The 19,629-nt window shown below is 35.1% G+C and overlaps 1 protein-coding gene across 31 annotated transcripts in view; it reads right to left on the reverse strand.

The window, feature by feature from the left end:
• Mhc (myosin heavy chain) overlaps nucleotides 1-19,629 on the reverse strand; it is a 50,709-nt gene that overhangs the window by 8,963 nt on the left and 22,117 nt on the right. For 8 of the 31 annotated variants that reach the window (XM_083045852.1, XM_083045843.1, XM_083045839.1 and 5 more), the window contains exons 11-19: nucleotides 17,915-18,085; nucleotides 14,080-14,259; nucleotides 13,448-13,866; nucleotides 11,636-11,753; nucleotides 9,461-9,724; nucleotides 6,032-6,241; nucleotides 1,208-1,581; nucleotides 733-961; nucleotides 97-380 (exon numbers count right to left, since the gene is read on the reverse strand). In XM_083045852.1, coding sequence (XP_082901978.1) covers nucleotides 97-380; nucleotides 733-961; nucleotides 1,208-1,581; nucleotides 6,032-6,241; nucleotides 9,461-9,724; nucleotides 11,636-11,753; nucleotides 13,448-13,866; nucleotides 14,080-14,259; nucleotides 17,915-18,085 — 2,249 coding nt within the window. Of the gene's footprint in view, nucleotides 1-96; nucleotides 381-732; nucleotides 962-1,207; nucleotides 1,582-6,031; nucleotides 6,242-9,460; nucleotides 9,725-10,761; nucleotides 10,880-11,635; nucleotides 11,754-12,566; nucleotides 12,685-13,447; nucleotides 13,867-14,079; nucleotides 14,260-16,265; nucleotides 16,437-17,914; nucleotides 18,086-19,065; nucleotides 19,237-19,629 lie in introns of all 31 variants that reach the window. The other 23 variants (XM_083045849.1, XM_083045848.1, XM_083045853.1 and 20 more) reach the window with 7 other exon arrangements.

The raw sequence follows: 19,629 nt of genomic DNA on the forward strand, positions 1-19,629 counted from the left end.
TGATAAAGATAAAAAAATTGATAAAGATAAAAAAATTCAAAAATTCTATTATTTCTCTTCATAAGAAAGGAAGGGAATCAAGTCTGATGAACTCACCTAGCCTTAAGCTTGTTGAGGGTGTCGATCTGCTCGCCCATCTCGGCGACAGCGTCATTGTGCTTCTTGCGCAGGCTGGCCAGGGAAGATTCGTGCTGGATGTTGGCCTCTTCAAGATCCCTGCGGAGCTTGCTCAGCTCAGCCTCGCGCTTCTTGTTCAGCTCGATCTGAGCGGAAGTAGCACCGCCGGCTTCCTCCAGACGTTCACCAAGTTCCTCGAGCTCGCGAGCAAGATCGCTGCGCTGCTTCTCGGCCTTGGCACGTCCACCGCGTTCCGCCTCGATCTTGAAGAGAAAAATGCTCAGACGTTATTATACTTCCATAGTTACGGCGAGAGTGATATACTCAAATCATCGTATAAAAGACAAAAATCTGATTTATTTTTTAATTAATATCTTTTAACTAATTCCCAAAATTTGATGTAATCAACTTCAAAATTCAATTTTTTTCGAAGTATTTTTTACATGGATTAAAAATTTGATAAATTAGAGAATGTTAATTTTTATAAAATTTTTCAAGAATAATTAAAAGATATAAACTTAAAAAGATTCAGTGAATTAAGATATTTCTTTTTCGTTTTTTTTTTTCAAAGCTGAAAATTTTGGAAAGTTGTAAAGTACATTTTTCTTGGCATACCTCTTCCTCAAGTTCTTCAATTCGAGCCTGCAGTTCCTTGATCTGCTTCTGCAGTTTGCCGACAAGGGATTGCTCGTCCTCGAGCTTGGCGGTCAAGGATGAGAGTTCCTTGTCTTTGCGTTGGATAGTCTGTTCGAGTTCCTTCTTATTTCTTTCAAGATCGGCGACGGCTTCCTGTGTGAGTTTCAGATCGCCTTCCACCTTCCTCTTTGCCTTCTCGACGTCGGCACTGCATAAATTAAATTTCAACGAATTATATAAATATCTTTGTTATCACTGCAATATTTTTTGTTTTTTTTTCTAAAAATATTTTGTAATATATTATTACAAAATTAATTTTGCGCGCGTAAAAAATAGATTATTAATTAAATTTTCTTTAAGAAAAAAATGAATTAAAAAATTAAAATAAATTATAGTGATTCTTGAACATTCTGTAGAGAGATTTTTGATTATCAAATGCATTGAATTCGCTTACCGTGATTTCTTCTCACGTTCGAGGGAGTCCTCGAGTTCGTCAAGAGTCTGTTCGAGCTTGAGCTTGACTTTGTTGAGGTGATTGACCTTATCCTCGGCGGCCTGGAGCTCCTCGGCGGTCTTCTGGTTGACTTCACCCTGGTTCTTCTTCTCTTTGTTGAGCTTGTTGATGAGCTCGTCCTGATGGGAAATTTCGTCGTTTAGATTCCTGATCTGGTGATCTTTCGTCGCTTTATCTTGTTCGGATTTTTGCAGGTTTAGTTCGAGATCCTCAATATCTTTCTTCAGGCCAGACACTTCCTGTTCGAGTTTTTTCTTGTTCTGGAAGAGGTTGTTCCTCGCATCTTCCTCTTCCTTGAATCTCTCGCTGAGATCCTATGCAAGTGAAAAATATTTAAATAAATTGACAGTATTTCTTTAAATATTTTTTATGTATTATTGTCTAGTGTACACATATGTATGATTTTATGTACTTATATTTCCAGGTTTTAAATTATTTTTTTAGATATATTCGATTTTACTTATTTTGTAAATATCTCATTTATATTTTATATATTATATTTATATTTTAATATTTTAATATCGCATCTTCTATTATTTAATATTCTACTTTATTTCTTTATTTTTTAAAATAATTTTATTTTATAGTATTATTCTTTGCACACATTATTATTCCATTCTATTTATTAATGTTCCATTAACGTTTTAGTTTATTTCTATTCGTTAATATTAGTATTATAGATATGATGTCTTTAAAAAGATTATGTGACTATCAGAGAGTGAATTTTATTTTATTTCTTTAAGATGACATAATCACAAGATTTTTTACAAAAGCAGTATTTAGGTCGATGACAGATTTACATATAAGATTTATCTCGCTGGAACATCCTTTGATGCGCGCCAAGTCCCCTTCATCAAGAATGCATTTTTCTTGCTCGGGTGTACGGGTTCGCGATTAATTGGCAATGACGTGCAATTGCAGGGCTTATACACATACAAACGCCTAATATTAGTTAATGCGGGGGCAAAGAATATTGGCACGACGTCCCGGCCGACGCGATGCGATCAATCTCCTCGTTCATCGCGCTTATCTCTTCATCGTTCAGTCCGTTAGCTGATTCGGCTAGCCGAGTCTATATTTGTCGAGAGAAAAATTTGGTATTTCTCACAAATTTCTTTCTTCTACATATTTCTTGCCAAAGTACGGACGTTTCAAGAAAAAAACCTGATGAATAAGAAAAAAAAAAGATGATGGGAAATGAAGAACATATGTTCATGTCTTCTTAATCGATGTTCAGGAAAAATTAAAACATACATTTTGGGAAAGAGAAACAATCATTTTAACTAATTAATTAAGTCTGGCAAAGAAGTTCATAAAGGAGAAGACAAAGGAAGAAAAAAAAAAGAAAGAAAAGATGCCACAATATCGAAAGAAATTATCTCTTCTTCTACTTAAGAAATAATCTGGTGCAACGCATCGACCACGTGGAAGGCAAGATGGAAAAATTGATGATGATGACACGGGCCTCGTCGGCGATGATGAAGAGATCACGGGCAGTGAAGGAGATACGGCTGCATGATTATGACGCACGCGTATGCACGAGGTAACATGCATATAAATATACCGTACACCTGTTACCTCCTTCGTTTTCTCTCATCTCCACTCTCCAGCGCGCTTTTAAAGCCGCCGCCCACTTTTAATAACCTGGAATCTGGGATCTGCTAAATTTGCTGCACGTGTCCTCTCTCTCTCTCTTTCTCTCTTCGTTCTTTTCCCCTCTTCCTTCTTCCTGCATCGCCTAACCGTAAATGGTGTCGAACATAACGCGGTCGTAGCCTTCCGCCTCTATGATCGCGAGAGAATCTCTCTCAACATCGACCAGGTCAATCGCGATGAACTCGATGTACGAGCTTTTAATAGGCGCCACGCGCGATCGCGATATTAGCTCGCTTAACGAAAGTGAAACAGCCGCTTTTGACAGTTATGGTAATTTGATAGAAGTAGAGACGAGCCGAAGAAACAAAAACCACATTTAAATTGGTAATGACAATAAAAATAAATTAACAAAATATTTTAAAAAGTAGAATAAAAATTAAATAAGCTGAGACAAATAAATCGAGATTAAGCATAAATAAATGGTAAAGAATGCTTATAATAATCTCAATAATATAATCGATGAATCGATAAATGCCAAATACTCTGGATAGAGTAAGAAAAATCTCTAACAAACAAATTATTCTTTTATAATTTTCTAATAATTTATAATACATAATCAGATATTATAATTTATAAACAATTATCATGATTATATTGTGATATCACTTCTATATTTATATACATTGTATCTGCAAATAACTATGACTCACATTTCTTATTTAATATTTTTAGTGATTTTAAAATATTCTATTTTTTAAATATTCTTCTATCTAATTTCATCGAGATGGATTATTAAATCACTCGTTGAAGAGCGACGAACGATAGATGTTAAGAAACAACGACAATCGTCGAAGAGCGTCGCGATGACAGGCGATGACGGGTCGGAATAACCGCGATTCTTAAGAGAATGTTTAAAAGGCATCGTTAAAAATAGTCAGCCTGGAATCCGGCTGGAGAGAAAGAGAGACAAGGAAAGAGAGAGATTGAGAGAGAGAAGCTGAAATTCTAGTCACGATCACGACTCGTCTATTTTCTGCGAGCGACGCCTTCAAGAAGTTATGACCTCTTCTCCAGCACGCGTTTGTATGCGTGCTTACTATAGGATATAAATACTGCGTTTCCACTCCGACGCGATCGTCCAAAATTTCGGCGTTCTCTCAGCTTCCTCTAACGTGTATTTACAACGAAGAGAAACAGCGAGGAAAATATATATAAAATTATCGTGGAACGTAATGCGAGGAAATTCTCGGGAACCCAATCCCAAAATGATCATATATTATTTAAAGCTCGAGCTCTAATTACTGCAAGGAGAGATATTTAAGATAGCGAATTAATTAAGTCAAAAGAAAAATGAATACCAGACAATTAAAGAAAGAAAAATGAATACCAGACATGTGCCTTCAAAAATTCAAATTTTGTCGTAAATTTCATCGCACAAAAGAATAAAAAAAACCATATGATTATTATACTTAAAATTGCACTACTTACTTTCTATACAATTTTCTAAATATTAATATTTTTAATCAGCTCCTTTAAAAAAGTCTTCACAGTCAAAAGAAATGTATCACGAGCGATTCACCGTTTATTAAAAAATTCCTCTATCTCGGAGGAGATTGAAAATGTTAGCGTTGAAATCTCCGGAAAGATGTGAGAAGGAAGAACATTTGTTAAAGTTTCTCGACAAGTGTCGTTTGTACGCGATGTTAAATGACGGAAAGATATAATAAAATCGCGTAAACGCTCACGTACGTTTATAATAATTTTAGCAGCCTCGATATGACCGAATATATATAAGCGTCCGCGTAACCGGATGACGCGTCGCGCTCAGCACGAAGAAAAATAGCGCGTCTGACTAATTCCGCGCCTCCACTACTTTGTCGCGCTGCCTCGCGCGCCTGTGGAAACCGTAATCCGCCGCGTAATTCGAGCCGATTTAAATCACGAAAACACTCCCTCCCGCTGACAATTAATGGCATCCCGATTTAAACTACGTTCTTCTGAAAAATCTCTCCTGCTCTTCGTCTTCTAGAAAGGATCTACGAGTGACTCGCGGTAATTTAATACAACTGTGAATTCCGCGGAGAAAAAGGGAGAAATTTCAATCGTAAGAATATGAACACATATACGAAATCTTTTTATCAAGTTTCGAAATTCCCTAATATATCTTTCTTAACAGAAAACATTTTTAAACTATACATATATATATAGTTATGAGTTCCTCTCTTTAATAAAATTTCTTTTTTATTAACGTCATACTTTGTCTATATAATATTAATATTACTATTATAATATTATAATACTGTTTAGTATTTTAATTTAATTTGAAATTTATTAATCGAATATAATTTAATAGATGCAACTGAATGAATTATAGTCATCTATGTGCGATGATGCTAATTATATGGCTTCTCGCCCTTCGATATTAATTTACTCGCAGCTTGCGCCACTGTGCTAATTATGCCGCTAATTATATTACTTTCTGCCCTTCGCAATTAACTAACTTATAGCTTGCGCCACTCGCGAATAAACTCAAAAATAATTTTATTCGTGATTTTTATAACTAATCATCGCTTTTTGCTATTCTCGACAAATTCTTCCATATAGAATTTCTATTTTAATTAACAGTTATAACTATGCTAATTATTATATATAATAATTATTATATATATAATAATTATACATTATCGATATATTAACAAAAATATGATTATTATAAAATCATTTTTAATAATTTTCAACAATGTTATCTTTTTATACAAATTAAAAAAGCAAAAATTATTTTATTTTCTATATATCGTCTTCAATTGTCGAAAATTATAATAATCAATTACAAAAACTAAAAATATCATAATGAAAAAATTTCATTGTATTAAAAACTCTATCATTATTTCTCTCAAAATATATTTTCCGATTTTTTATTTATGCAAATTAAAATTTTGCACAAATTTTTACGACAGTTATAATAGCAAGCTTTTCAAGTTTGTAATATAATTAAAGTTAATAATTAAAAATTGCAATATAATTAAAGTTAATAATTTTTAGAGAAGATTTTTGAGTTTACAATTGTTAATAAATTTTAATAATGATAATTCGTGAAAAAATTGCTAGTGAATAAATAATTGTTGTTCGAGAAATTTTCATTTAAAAATCGATACGAATTATTCTCACCTGAAGCTGTGACTCGAGATCGGCTTTCTGCGCGCCCAATTTCAAGGACTTCTCCTGGTAATCGGAGAGCGAGCCCTTCTCACCCTCCAGTTGGCGCAGCAGGTTGGTCTTCTCGGTGAGGAGCTTGGAGTTCAAGTCCTCCAGCTCCTTGCGCATCTTCTCCTCCTTCTCGAAAGCTTCCTGGGCCTTCCTGGCTTTCTCTTCCAGCGCCTGCAACGAGGCCATTTTATCTTCGTATGTACCGCCGTTCACCAGCGAGCTTGGTTTCTCGATCAGCACCGTGTCGCCCATAATTGATCACCCTCGGAGAAATGAACCGAGGAATGCACACGCGATTTACAGTCGATTTCGATTTTTATTCTCGCGGGGATACGGAATGGGAAAAAAAATACGGGGATCTTCGTCGCGCAAGAAGGATCCCCGACAAGATTCGATCGATCGAACGTAGTGAGTGATCTAGATTGAGGGCGAGGCTCGATTGCTCGAACAAACGAAAGGAAAAACAGCACGCGAGACTCGGATGCGAGTCCCTACTTTCGTATCTCGAGATATCGAGACAGACCCGGACACACCTATGTGTAATTTATACGACAAATGCGAATAAGAATGTGGGGCATGCGAGAGGGTGCGAGGCTACCTCCCTCTTTGTTCGTCGTCGGATGGACTTCGCGTAATTTCGAAGGGGTCGGCGCGAGGTCGCGAGTCCAACTGGTCCCGGCATCGGTCGAAGCCCAACTTTTCTACCCGTGTCCCTCTACCCGTAACCGTTTCCGCCGGCGAGTAAGGAGCGATCAGAGCGACGATCCTGATCGTGGGCGTCCCCACTCCAGTGGCGCCTCGCCACACACACATATACACACGCACACTGACGCGTAAAAATATTTATAACCGATTCGCTATACCATTTCTGAGGGGTGAGGATAGAAGAGAGGAAGGGAACAAGTTACGTCGAGAAGGGGATCGGTCTTGGACGGAATTAGAAGCGATCTGAAAGGACCGCCGCGCACTCTCTCCAGCGGCCATCCCCTTTTTGGCGGCTCCAGAAGGTGTAAAGTGGATAAGTGGATCACCGAGTGTGAGCGAAGATGTCCGAAGGTACATTCGAGCTCACTTAGAATTGAAAAGTTCTTTGAGTCTCTATAATAACTTTTCTGTTTCAAATTTCTTTTGTCACAAGATTTTTATTCAGATTCTGTCAATGTTTTTAAAAATAAAAATTTTATTTAAAAAAAAAATATAATTGTTACAAAAATCTTGTTGTATAAATAATATATACATGTACTAATATACTCTATATGAAAATAGATCTAAATTAAATTATTAAAAAATTAATAAAATTAAACGTTTTTGTAAAAGTCCAAAAAGAGCGAAACAGATTCGATAATATAATTCATTCACAGAAGAATTCATTAGCAAAATATTAAGCTAAATGTTGAATTTAATATTGACTTGAAATTCAATTTTGAGGAAAGGAATCGACATTCAAATATATAGAGATATAAGAACGAATGCACCTTTAGACGAAATTAGAAACGACGGCATTCCAGAGGAGTCAATGTGGTGATCGTGTGTATCCTAGGTCTCGTCTCTGAAGGACGAATAATTGTGTAATTCTTTTCGGAAGAGCCGTGTCTATTAATAAGAAACCGCTCCGGTAACATGATCGAACGTTGATTCACCGCCGGTTGCCTTTATTATGCTTCTAATTCGGGATCTTAGCGATATCAGTGAACTGAACTGGAGAACGAAAACCTACACGGATTCTTCTAATCTTCTCGTTAATTCGGGATTATAGAGTTGAAAATATAAACAGTTCGGCACACAACGCAAAGAGGAGAAGTAGAGGAAAACCAGAAGGTTGACAAAATTAGAAGCGATGTTCCAAAAGGGTGGCTTGAAATTTCTTTGCAGATTTTGCGAGATCGAAGAGAAATTTTTCGTTGCCAAGATTTCGCGAAATATAAAATAAGTATAATACGCTTTGACATCCAAATAAAATTCGCTAAAAAAATTTAACAGAAGCTATTTTTTTATCAAAACAAGTATTATTTTTGAGAAATAAATAAAACTCGAAAAAAATAACGGCATATTAATAATTTTAAACAAATAAATAAGAAAAGATGAATTTATGTGGCCAATTTTTTTCTGAATTTTTTAAAAATATATATATATATTAAAAAATGTAAAATTTTTTAAGTATAAATCTCAGAATATTAAATTCGACACAACTTTTTTCCTTTCTTCTAAAATTACATCTAAAAAATAAATTAAAAAAGACAAATATATCGCGTGTTTTATAAATATAAATTTAATTTAAAAAATTTAAAGAAAAAAGTATGCTGTAAATCCGAATTACGAAGTATTACGAGAGTAAACGAAGTATGTAAAAAAATTCGATTTCGAAGAAATGCCTATTTGAAGCTGATCGTGAGTTTGCGCGAGAAGGCAAACTGCGAAAACGGGAAGACCAGGCAGCGAATAAATAAACGCGTACGTCTGGAAACTGGAGTCGTTATGAGCCGAGCAAAAGAAGAAACAAATTCCACGGACGAATTGGAGCGCAAGGTGGCACAGTTAAGCACGAAACTCCAGTCGTAAATCAGCATCAAGTTGAAGCTTTATTTTGCCAAACTCTAGCAGCCTTCAATGAATTATTGATTTTCGCAGAACGAACGTTTCTCTTTTGCAATACTTTCTCTGAAGTAGTGAATGTTAACAACCATTAACCATAATTTATCATTCCTCTACATAATTAAAAAGTTCAGAGTAAGAATTGCATAATTTAGAGAAAAAGTTCATAATTCGTAAAATTCACTTAAAGCATCCAAAAAGAAACTTTATAAATAATATGCTTGAAAAAAAAACAATTAAATTATTAAATTGAAATTAATTAAATCAAGGCGAATATATTGAGAACTGTATATAAAAATAAAATTAAAATAAAATAGAGATATTAAAAACTGAGAATGAGAAAAAATACAAATAGCATCTATTCTGAACTATTTAATATAACGAGAAAACAATGTATAAGAAAAAATTAAAATCTTTATCGTTCTCGTAATCCTTAAAGTGCTGATCGAGTACCTTAGTTGCTATTTATTGCCTTAGATATAATATAGTATCAAGTTTATAAAAAATGTATTGTCGTAATTAATTAATTACGTAAATACATTGGAAAAAACTCTTTATGAGATTTTTTTAAGAGAACTCGATTTTTCTCAAATTAAATCAAGTATTAATTTGTTTTTTCAATATAATATTTCTTTTAGCCGAATAAGATAAATAAAAATTGAATCAAATAGGTGTATTTTAACGACAAAAAATTGCAAAAATTTGAACAAAAGAAATCAATCAAACTCAATGTCTTAATAATAATTTTCTTTGAGCTAAATAATTCATGTGCAAAGGATATGTCGAAGAAACACTTACGGCCATCTCGTCCTCGATACGAGTGACATTGAGCAGAGGCTTGATCTTCTGCCACAACTTCCACCACGGCCAGGTGCGGAGTTGGAGGTATTTCCTCAGGTTTCTCTGGACGACCTGGAGGGCGATGCGTTGCTCTTGGAGCTTCTTGTAATCTTTACGAGACAAATAACCTCTGATGTAGGCCTGCATCCAAGACACGATCTTGCTGAGACGCTCATCACGAAGTTCCTCCATCTGACCCAGGACTCCAGCACGGAAGAATACCTATTTTTTGAGAGATAAAAAGAAAATAAAACATTGAGATATTGTTCAACGTAACGATCCTTCGAGATGATGTACCTCGATTATCGATCCTATATCATGAGTAATAACCGATCTATAATTTGTAATAATCAATGAAATTTATAGTAGTCGATTTAAAGAAATCTAGTAAAGATCTCTTCGGAAATTTTTTTGTGATGATCTAAATTAAAATTCAAAAAATTGATTTAGCTAAAAATTTTACAAATAGTTACACAAATATTATAGTTAAATAATCTCATCGGATAGATGATTTAATTTTTATTTATTTTATGATATCTTATTGAAAGAGAGATAATCATGGTACATCGTCTTAATTAATTCCACAAACTGGCCTTCCATGCCACTTTTAGCTTAGAAAGAGGATCGTTATTCGACGATAGGAGGTGAACAGAGATTGCTTCACACTTGTTGAGGGATTATACCACGCTGAAAATTGATTTGGCAAAGGTATCCTTTGTTAGCGTAACTGATGATAGAGCTCCTCATTAGCTTGTCGTTACTCGAATGAGGCTGTAAGATGGTTAATTGCCGAAGCCGCGTAATATTAAATTAGTTTTCGGCGACATTTAATAGCCAACGTCCATATAAATTATTCGAAAAGAATATAAATACAACAAAATGAAAGAATATCAATATAGAAAATATTCTGAGATTCCTGGAATCTCGAAGCATCGAATCTTAAAATTTACTTTTATTTTAACTTTAAAATTTTAATGATTTAAATATTTTTCTGTACTCTGTTGAATTTTTTATTTTCAAATTACAATTTGTCAAATTTTTTAATTTAAAAAATTTAAATATCTAATTTTACCTATTGGTTTAATGTTGGCAAATAAATCGTCGACGATGTAAGAACCAGATTATAGTCTAAAAGATATCCGCAGAATATCCGATACATCCTGCGGGCGTCTTCGTGACATTTGTAAGTTGCTCGTAAGTTTGCAATAGTGCGTCGTGACATTTTTGTCACAACGTGGACCACAACAGGTGTCTGATACCTTAGTGTGACCCAAGCGGTACTGATCACTCTCCAGATTGATCGTGTCCAAGATGATCTGGGTGGCCTTTTGCGGCTCGCAAGGCTCTGGGACGGCATTGGCGCACAGAATTTTGTATCTGCGTTCGTGGCCGACCATCGTTGTCAAGTATATGTGGTTTGGTGTATTCATACATATTGATGGTGTCATGTGTGTGTTCACAAAAAACAGACAGAAAACAAAGAACCACGCCAGGTTAAAGACTTATTGTATTATGGTTCTCGTTGCTGTAGAATCGAGAATATATTTTAGAGGAGAAAAGGGCAAGAAGCAAAGGGTAATGAATAATATCTTTCCAGGGTACTTTAATTAGGGAGATCCTCACGGTGTTGATCTCTAACGAATTAAAGCGCCAGTTTTTTCGAGAATTTGTAAAATTTTAACATAAATTAAAAGCTCGACAAAAAACATCACTATCGTATCTTCAAATAAATTATTTTTAAAAATAAAAAAGATAATAATATAAGAAATCAAAATATTGAAATAGTGTTTCTCTCGGAATTCTCGCGCTTTAATATCGTCATTTTTACGTCATTCTACCATCCAGGAACATTGACGTATCATGAGTTAAGAGTACATTATGAATGACAATAGACGACAATTATTTGCGATCGACGCGATGTTCGTGTAATCAAGATTACATCACGCCAGATGATATTTATATTTTAATCAATTATTATATTTACTATTGAGATATTCTAAAACGATCCGAATTAAAATAGTCTTGATCGTCGATCGTCGTCGATCGCGTTCAAACTCGCGTTTCGAGATGGTCGTTGTTAATCGTCGGACGATTGCGATTGTTGGAGGCAAGGAAAAAGGGAGGAGAACGTGCCTTGGTATGTCCAAGACGGTACATATCAGGGTCGAGACCGGTAGATTCCAGAACGGCGCCGGCCGCATCCTTAGGTTCTTTCGCTTTGTCGACCGCCGCCGGAGCCAAGATCTTGTACCTAGGTATCGGGGTATACAAGGCAAGAGGGGAGGGGGAGGAAAAGGCAAACGTGCAAACTAATTAATACCAGGGGTTCTAGATACGAATATTCATAGATTTTATATACATCTTCTTGTCGTTCCAATCGGCTCTCGTTTCTTTCTAATCGCCAAATTATGTTTTTAAGGGGATCGAGGTCCATCTTTAGCATCCAGTATTATTTTCTAAAACATTGATACTCTAATCTAATCGGGTACCAAACAAACAATGGATTCGGAAAAATCTTATCGATTTAATCTGCTTTTACCAGACGAATCACGGGAAAAAACTGAACGATCAATCGGGTGGCATTCGAATACACGATCAAATATGATAATAATGTCACATTCAATGAAGGGGGCGACGTGCTGAATTTATAGATTCCAGCGTGGATCATCTTTAAATCTCACTAATTTAAAATTAATCTTGATTTGATTATAAATTTTTATTATACAGTTTTACTGTTAAGATCCAACTCTATATTTAAAAAGTTAATAATTTTATCAATCAACTTATATTGGCTTTTGATTTAAATTGTCGCAAAATTATTATGCTACTATTTTGAAACCAACAGAGTTGAAAATCACAGTTAATATGCCATTTATTACACACATTTTATAGATGCTAAAAATATTTTTGCGACGCTCTAAAGCGAGAAATTTCAGACCATCCACGTGGAGAGATCTATTATTGATTCTTTGAATGTGGAGTGACTCTAGTCTAATATTGTTTAAAAATAACAGGACGACAGAATCGTCAAAAATTCATTCCTAAGGGGTTATCATCAACTAGCCTTAGTGTGACCGATCCTATAGCTGTCCGGATCAAGAGCGCACGCTTCGAAACACTTAGCCGCAGCGACCTTCGGATCGCTTTGGGCCGCCATTGCGGCCGGTGCTAGGATCATGTAACTACATGGGGTATACAACATAAAAATTCAGTTACTATGTACGTCCGATTTAAGAAATTTTCCTGGTGCTTTTGGGGAAGTTAATCGAAAAATTTATGACACGTTACAGAGAACTCAAATTATAAAAATTTTTCTTTTAAACTCTTTTGAATATATTTCATAAGTAATTATTTCTCCATAAAATATCTCGAAACTTACCATTTTTGTATCATTTAATAATAATTAAATAAAGGACCTCACTAAGCCATCTAATAAAAATATTTTTAAAATTATCTAATAATTGTCAAAAAATCTGCTATTATGTTTAAGAAGAGATTTTATAGTAAATCTAATAATGATAATTAGATTCATCTCTCTTCTCTTTCTTTCTTTCTAATGAAAAAGATTGTAACTCAATAATTTGAGTTTCTGTAATATAAATTCCAGGGAAATGATTAAGTACAAATAGCAGATTTTTCTAAATCAAAAATCATTGCAAATGCTCGACGAAACTGAGGATGACTATTTTTTAAATTTCTTAAAATAAAATTTAAAATCCTATTTTTAAATTATTTAAAAAAAATTAAAGAAGTTTTACAAATATTATATCTATAATGCAATAAAAAATATTAAATTAATATTTTTAACGCTCATATATAATAGTATATAAAAGACATTTAAATATTTTAAACGCTAGAAGATATTCACTTCCTCGAATCGTCGATTTTTCTCGATTTTCCGCAAAGATAATTTAAATGTTTTAATTGAAAAAAAGAGATTCTCACCGTAGTTTGAAATCAGGATACACCATCCTGTTGGGGAAACCTTTGCGACAGATACGAATGCCTTCAAGCACACCGTTACAAGTCAGCTGATGCATGACCAAGTGAGAGTCGATCACGCCAGCCTGCTTCAGCTCGTTGGGGATGATGCAACGGACGAAGTGGGGTTGGGTGGCACGCAGGGTAGTCATCAGATTGTTCAGCTGCTCCTTGTAGGAGGACGATACGGTAGAGAAACCACCACCCTTTTTGCCACGTCCGCCCTTGCCGCCGCCGCCGCCGCCGGCATCACCAGATTGACCAGGATGGTCGGCGAAGATTTCTATCAGCAGTTTGTTGGTAGACTTCTTATACTGATCGACCACCGTGTCGTTCAGCGGGTCCTTGTTCTTCTCCAGCCAGCCGGTGATATTATATGGTACCTGAAGCCCGAAGAAACTTTCTATTTCATCGATATCGAGATCGATACGATTGTTGCTGAGTCTAATGACATTTTTTTATAGGATTTTATAGAATTCTTTTACAAAATTAACTTGTGTTAAACAAAGATAATAATGTAAATCTCTCTTTTTTTTATATATGTATGTTAAACATTTTTTTATATAAAGTAAAAAATAAGAGAGAACGTCGCATACGTTGCCGGCGTAATGGCCAATCGCGAAATGGGCTGCCTGCTGGCCTGGTTTAGGCGGCTTGGGTTTTAGGAAATTGGGACTCTTGCCGAGATGGTTGTTGTTCAGCTTTTCCTCAAAGGTCTTGTCTGTGGCCTTGGGGAACATAGACTCTTCCTCAAGGATGGAGAGAATACCCATAGGCTATATACGCGAAGAAAGAAACGAAGAAATGTATTAGAATTCGCTATATCTTGAAAAATTCGCATTTTCCAAGAGTAGCGTTACGCAAATAGATATATAAATAATAATAATAATAATAATAATAATAATAATTTCTTTCTCGTCGAATTAATTGTGTAAACGTTTTTTCTATTAAATCGTGGTAAATTTAACGCCAAAGTTAATTATAAAAAAAGAGGATATTTTCGAAATGTCTGCAAAATATTTGTAAAATATATCTCACGCAGCAAATCTCGTTAGTGGCTCAACTTTTACTGAAAACAAATTACTAAATGCCTCTTTGATATACTTTGTTATCTACTTGCTTGATACTGTGTCATTAATATACTTTTACCTCGGTTAATCAATCGCTTTCTTGAAGATGTATGGATATATGTATGTAAGATATATGGATATATATATGTAAGATATACATATGGATTCATATATGGATTAATTGCCGATTAATAATTAATCTTGTAAACTACGTACAAGACAAAAAACTTCGACGCTACTCTTAGTACTGCGTTATCTATAATTCTACAATAAAGATATATTTTGGAGCGATGTTTCGATAATGATTTTTGCACTTCACTAACATTTCTATTAATGTTTCTGCATTGTGAAAGTGCAATCATCTTTTCCCGACACATCGAAATCTCCACTGTACACAGCGATATATATGATGTGCTGGATCTATCACGCAATTTTGTACAATCGTAAAGAGAGAGAGAGAGAGAATACTGATATTTAAATTATATATAAAATTTTTTAAGAGAAACATATTATATACATATACATATATTTTTTAGCTGTAACTTGATAAGCAAACTTATAATTTGAACAAAATTTATTTAAACAAAGGAAAAAATACAGACTCTTAATTTATTTAATTTAGATAATCGTTTAACTATTTAATTTATTTCATTAACCGTATTAAGTAAATTTATTTCTTCTAATCTAAATTACCATTCAACGTTATACAAATTCTTAAATAGAAGATAAAAAAATAATAATAAATAAAAGAAAAAATAATAATTTTCTGGAGTTAACGAAAGATTTCTAATCGTATTTTTACGCGTTAGATCCGTGATATCTTGATGTAAAGAAGATGATACGTACGTAATTAAATACACACAGGCAAACAACATTGGCAGAAAACACAACGTTGACAAACAATCACGGCCAAGCTGGATTCAAGCGGTAGTTTGCTAGATAAGTTATTGGATCAACAGCCTGATGATCCAGACTCGAGTCCGTGTCCCGCGCGGACCGGTTTACCTTCTCGATCAAATTGATCGTCGGCTCCAAGTCCATCCCGAAATCGATGAAGGTCCAAGCAATACCCTCGCGCTCGTACTCCTCTTGCTCGAGCACAAACATATGATGATTGAAGTATTGCTGTAGCTTCTCGTTGGTGAAGTTGATGCACAACTGCTCGAAACCGTTGTACTGCATCCAAGTTTGTTCATGCACCACGCCGCACACAGGCACACAGCGAAGAGATAGAGAGAAAAAGATAGCGAAAGAAAGAAAAATAAGAAGAGAGAAAACACAGAAACAAAAAACAAGATGTGCGCAGGACACCGTCCGTGTCCAATCGGGCGTGTCCTTCGATTGATCCTGAAACTTCTCGCGGCACAGTCGAAAGATGGTGACGTCGAGTGAATGAGATTCATTTCACAATTGATCAATTTAAAAAAAAATTAAAAAACTATATTTTGTAATATATGTTGACATTAAACAGCTGATCGTTTGTTCGAATTTTCCCGGCGCCGGCAAATCGTGCTCCACCTGTCGACTGATGCCACGAGAGACGAACAACAGTGCTCGAGTAAAAGTGTGACGGAACAGGAAGTGAATCGAGCAGACAAGCAAGACGAGGAAGCGAAGATGCCGCTCGAGCGAAAATGTATGCGTGTGTGATTTGAAGAAATCACGAGCCTCCTCTCAGGCTCGCGCGATCTGTCGACCTATCCTGGCGGTACCTTCTCGAGCAGATCGATAGTCTGTTGGAGATCCATGCCGAAGTCAATGAATGTCCACTCAATGCCCTCGCGCTTGTACTCCTCTTGCTCGAGGATGAACATATGGTGGTTGAAGAATTGTTGCAATTTCTCGTTGGTGAAGTTGATGCACAGCTGCTCGAAGCTGTTGAACTGCTCGACCGAGTGGTACAGCAACGGGAGTCCATGCGAACGGGAGGGTTAAGCGAAGAACAGAGAAAAAAAAACAGGGAAGAACAGCTGTCATTAATGCTGTTTGATGACACGGGAGGAGAACGCTCGACCGATGACTTCGACTCGTAACTTTCATCGCTCGATCACGGAGGGTATAAGGGGGAGGGTGGTTAAAAGGAGATTAATCGACACCGAGTCAAAAAGGCATCGATAAGGTGTATTCTATGTACCTTTGCAATTTATCTTCGAACGTGCGTCGAAATTGAAAAATTTCAGAGAACTATAAGATTTTCAAAAATTAATATATTTTAAAGAAAATTGAGATTTTGTGATATTTTAAAGATTAATTTTTATATATTATATTTTTAAAATTAAATAGCGATATATGTTTAAATTATTTACCAAATTATGTCATGTAATATATATCACAATTAAATACTATACACATGTGAAACGTTAGAGTGAAGTCTCTTATTTACAACTCCAAAAGTACATCAACTATACACATGTAAAACATCTTCAATTAAATATTTTAAATATAGATAATTAATCGTAAAATTTTTAAATCTTAATTGACATTATTATGTAATAATGAAGGAATAGAAGTAGATGAATGTTTTTCAAGTTCGTCGCATGACTCGATGAAAAAAGACACTCGCTTGTGCCGTTACGTGATAAATTAACGTGATATCGACATTCGTCGTGTTAGCTAATTTTATCCAATTAATTAAATTTATTAATTGGACAAATTTCCAGGGTGAGTTTCGGGATTGACACTCTATGTGCTTTTGTAACAAGGTAAGGGACGCAATTATACTGGGTCATTAATTATCACTAATTATGTTATATAAATTAACTCTCACTTTTCACTTCTCTAGCAAAGCTAATTTCTCGCTAATTTCAGTCTTGCGATAACTTCGCATTTAATTTTTTCGAAACCCATTGATTAATGTTATACCAAAAAAAAGTTTCACTTCACGGTTCGTTCCAGTTTCTTCAGGATTGCGAACCGGACCCAGTGAATTGTCGAAGAAGACATAATGAATGCCTGACTACCGTTCAATATTTATAATCGTTGAACGATCTTGAAGGAGTATTCTTCACGGACACGAATCAGTGCCGTTACGGGAATGAGACATCACGAGGAAAAGACGAAAGGGGAAAAGTGGCTTAGGTACCCGTACTAAGTACCTTGGAAAGTTCGATCGGCGTTTCTTCGTCATCATCGAAGAGCCGACGAAGAAAGATTATGACAGACGTGAAAGCATGAAAAATCAGCTAAAGAGTCAATGGCGAAGCAACATCAATGGTTCAGCGATTGACAGGTTCTATTCCTTGCGAGAAATCGGCTCCTCGTTCAAGTCTTGGTTTGATATCTCTCGCTCATTCGCCGTCCATGGAACCGGCTGTTAGGGAATTGCCGCTTTAAACCTTGATTCACGGGGAACTGACAATACCTTCTCGATCAGCTCGATACAAGCTAGCAAGTCCATGCCGAAGTCAATGAACACCCAATCGATGCCTTCCTTCTTATACTCCTCTTGCTCGAGTACGAACATGTGATGGTTGAAGAACTGTTGCAACTTCTCGTTGGTAAAGTTGATGCAGAGTTGCTCAAAGCCGTTGAACTGTCGTTTTTGCAATTGCACGTATGTGCATAGGCGTGCGACAGGAATACGTGGATAGACAGCAACGAACAGAAAAAAGGTAAAGGGTGGAGGAAAGAGGAAAGAGATAAAAATTATTATCAATGAGACGAATGCTCTTACAAAATTATATAAATGTTTGTGTCATATGTATATAGAGTCTGGCGTTTTCAATTTATCTCAAAGTTCTGAGAAATCTAATTTAAAAGAAAGTAGATTTTTTTTTTATGTTTGTAAAATATAAAATATGCATTTTATTCAATTTAACTTTAATCTCTGCGAATAAATTTGTTAGATAAATCAAATAAGTTTCATTTCAATATAATTTAAATAATTTAATTTCCGTACAATTTATATATATTTATTCAATTTCTAAGATTTCCAATTCTTAGCAATTTTTACAAATTTTCATAAAATTATATTGAATAAATAAAAAAGTATGTGCAAAGAGCAAATTATACTTTCTTGAGCTTTACAGTCAATATTTCCTCGGTAAAAATTTAATTATACGACCTCAGTATATTAAATTTTTTAAATAAATTTGATTTTTGATGTATAAATAGAACTAGCCTAAGCAAAATGCGCGCTCATCGAAACAACACACGCGGCCGAAATCAGAAATCGACGACATAGACGACAAGAAAAAAAGGAAGAAGAGGATCAAGGGATGAGAAATGGTTGATGAGGAAAATCAAAGTGAATAGAAGTGGCTGATGATCATACAAAAAAAGAAGAACAGTGGACGATCACTTTGTTGAATTTTAAGAGAATAAGCGTTAGTATGGCGGTTTCCTCTGATCTGTGATAAATAGTCAGGGACTTCCGCTTGCCTAATAATAACTCAATCCTCTATTTCGTTCATTATTCAGCTCTGAATTATTTTTTTTTTACTTCCGGCCGAACACCCGTCTGTCGGGTTTTTGTTGGCCAGGATCGATCCGTCGCTTGTCGTCTTATTGTACCTTCTCGATCAGCTCGATACAAGCTAGCAAGTCCATGCCAAAATCAATGAAGGCCCACTCAATGCCCTCCTTCGTGTACTCCTCTTGTTCGAGGACGAACATGTGGTGATTGAAGAACTGCTGCAGCTTCTCGTTGGTGAAGTTGATGCAGAGCTGCTCGAAGCTGTTGAACTGTTCGAGAGCAAGAAATAGGCATGCATATGTGTATATGTCATTTTATATTTTTCTTCCCTTTTTTTCCTCCGCATCTTGGCACATCTTTTTTGTGCTTTCGTGATTTTGCCGTCCTGTTTCTTTCTTACACACGCGAGGATCAACTTACAAAGGGTTTCTTACACACGTTTACAAAATTGTAAAGTTACCTCAAGTTTCGTCTCGAAACGATTAATATGTATATATAAAAATATTCTCGATCAAATTTTTAAAAATATTTTTACGCGCGTAAAAATTACTCTTTTTTTTCATCAAGATATTTCAGACTGAAAAAATAATTTTGTTCTATCTATTTTTATTTTTATCATTGAATTTTTATATTGGTATATATTGTGTTTAACTTTTCTCTAT

Source organism: Prenolepis imparis, unplaced genomic scaffold (genome assembly GCF_030444845.1).
Source record: "Prenolepis imparis isolate NDT839.2.m4 unplaced genomic scaffold, iyPreImpa1.0 SCAF_9, whole genome shotgun sequence".
Classification (NCBI taxonomy): domain Eukaryota; kingdom Metazoa; phylum Arthropoda; class Insecta; order Hymenoptera; family Formicidae; genus Prenolepis; species Prenolepis imparis.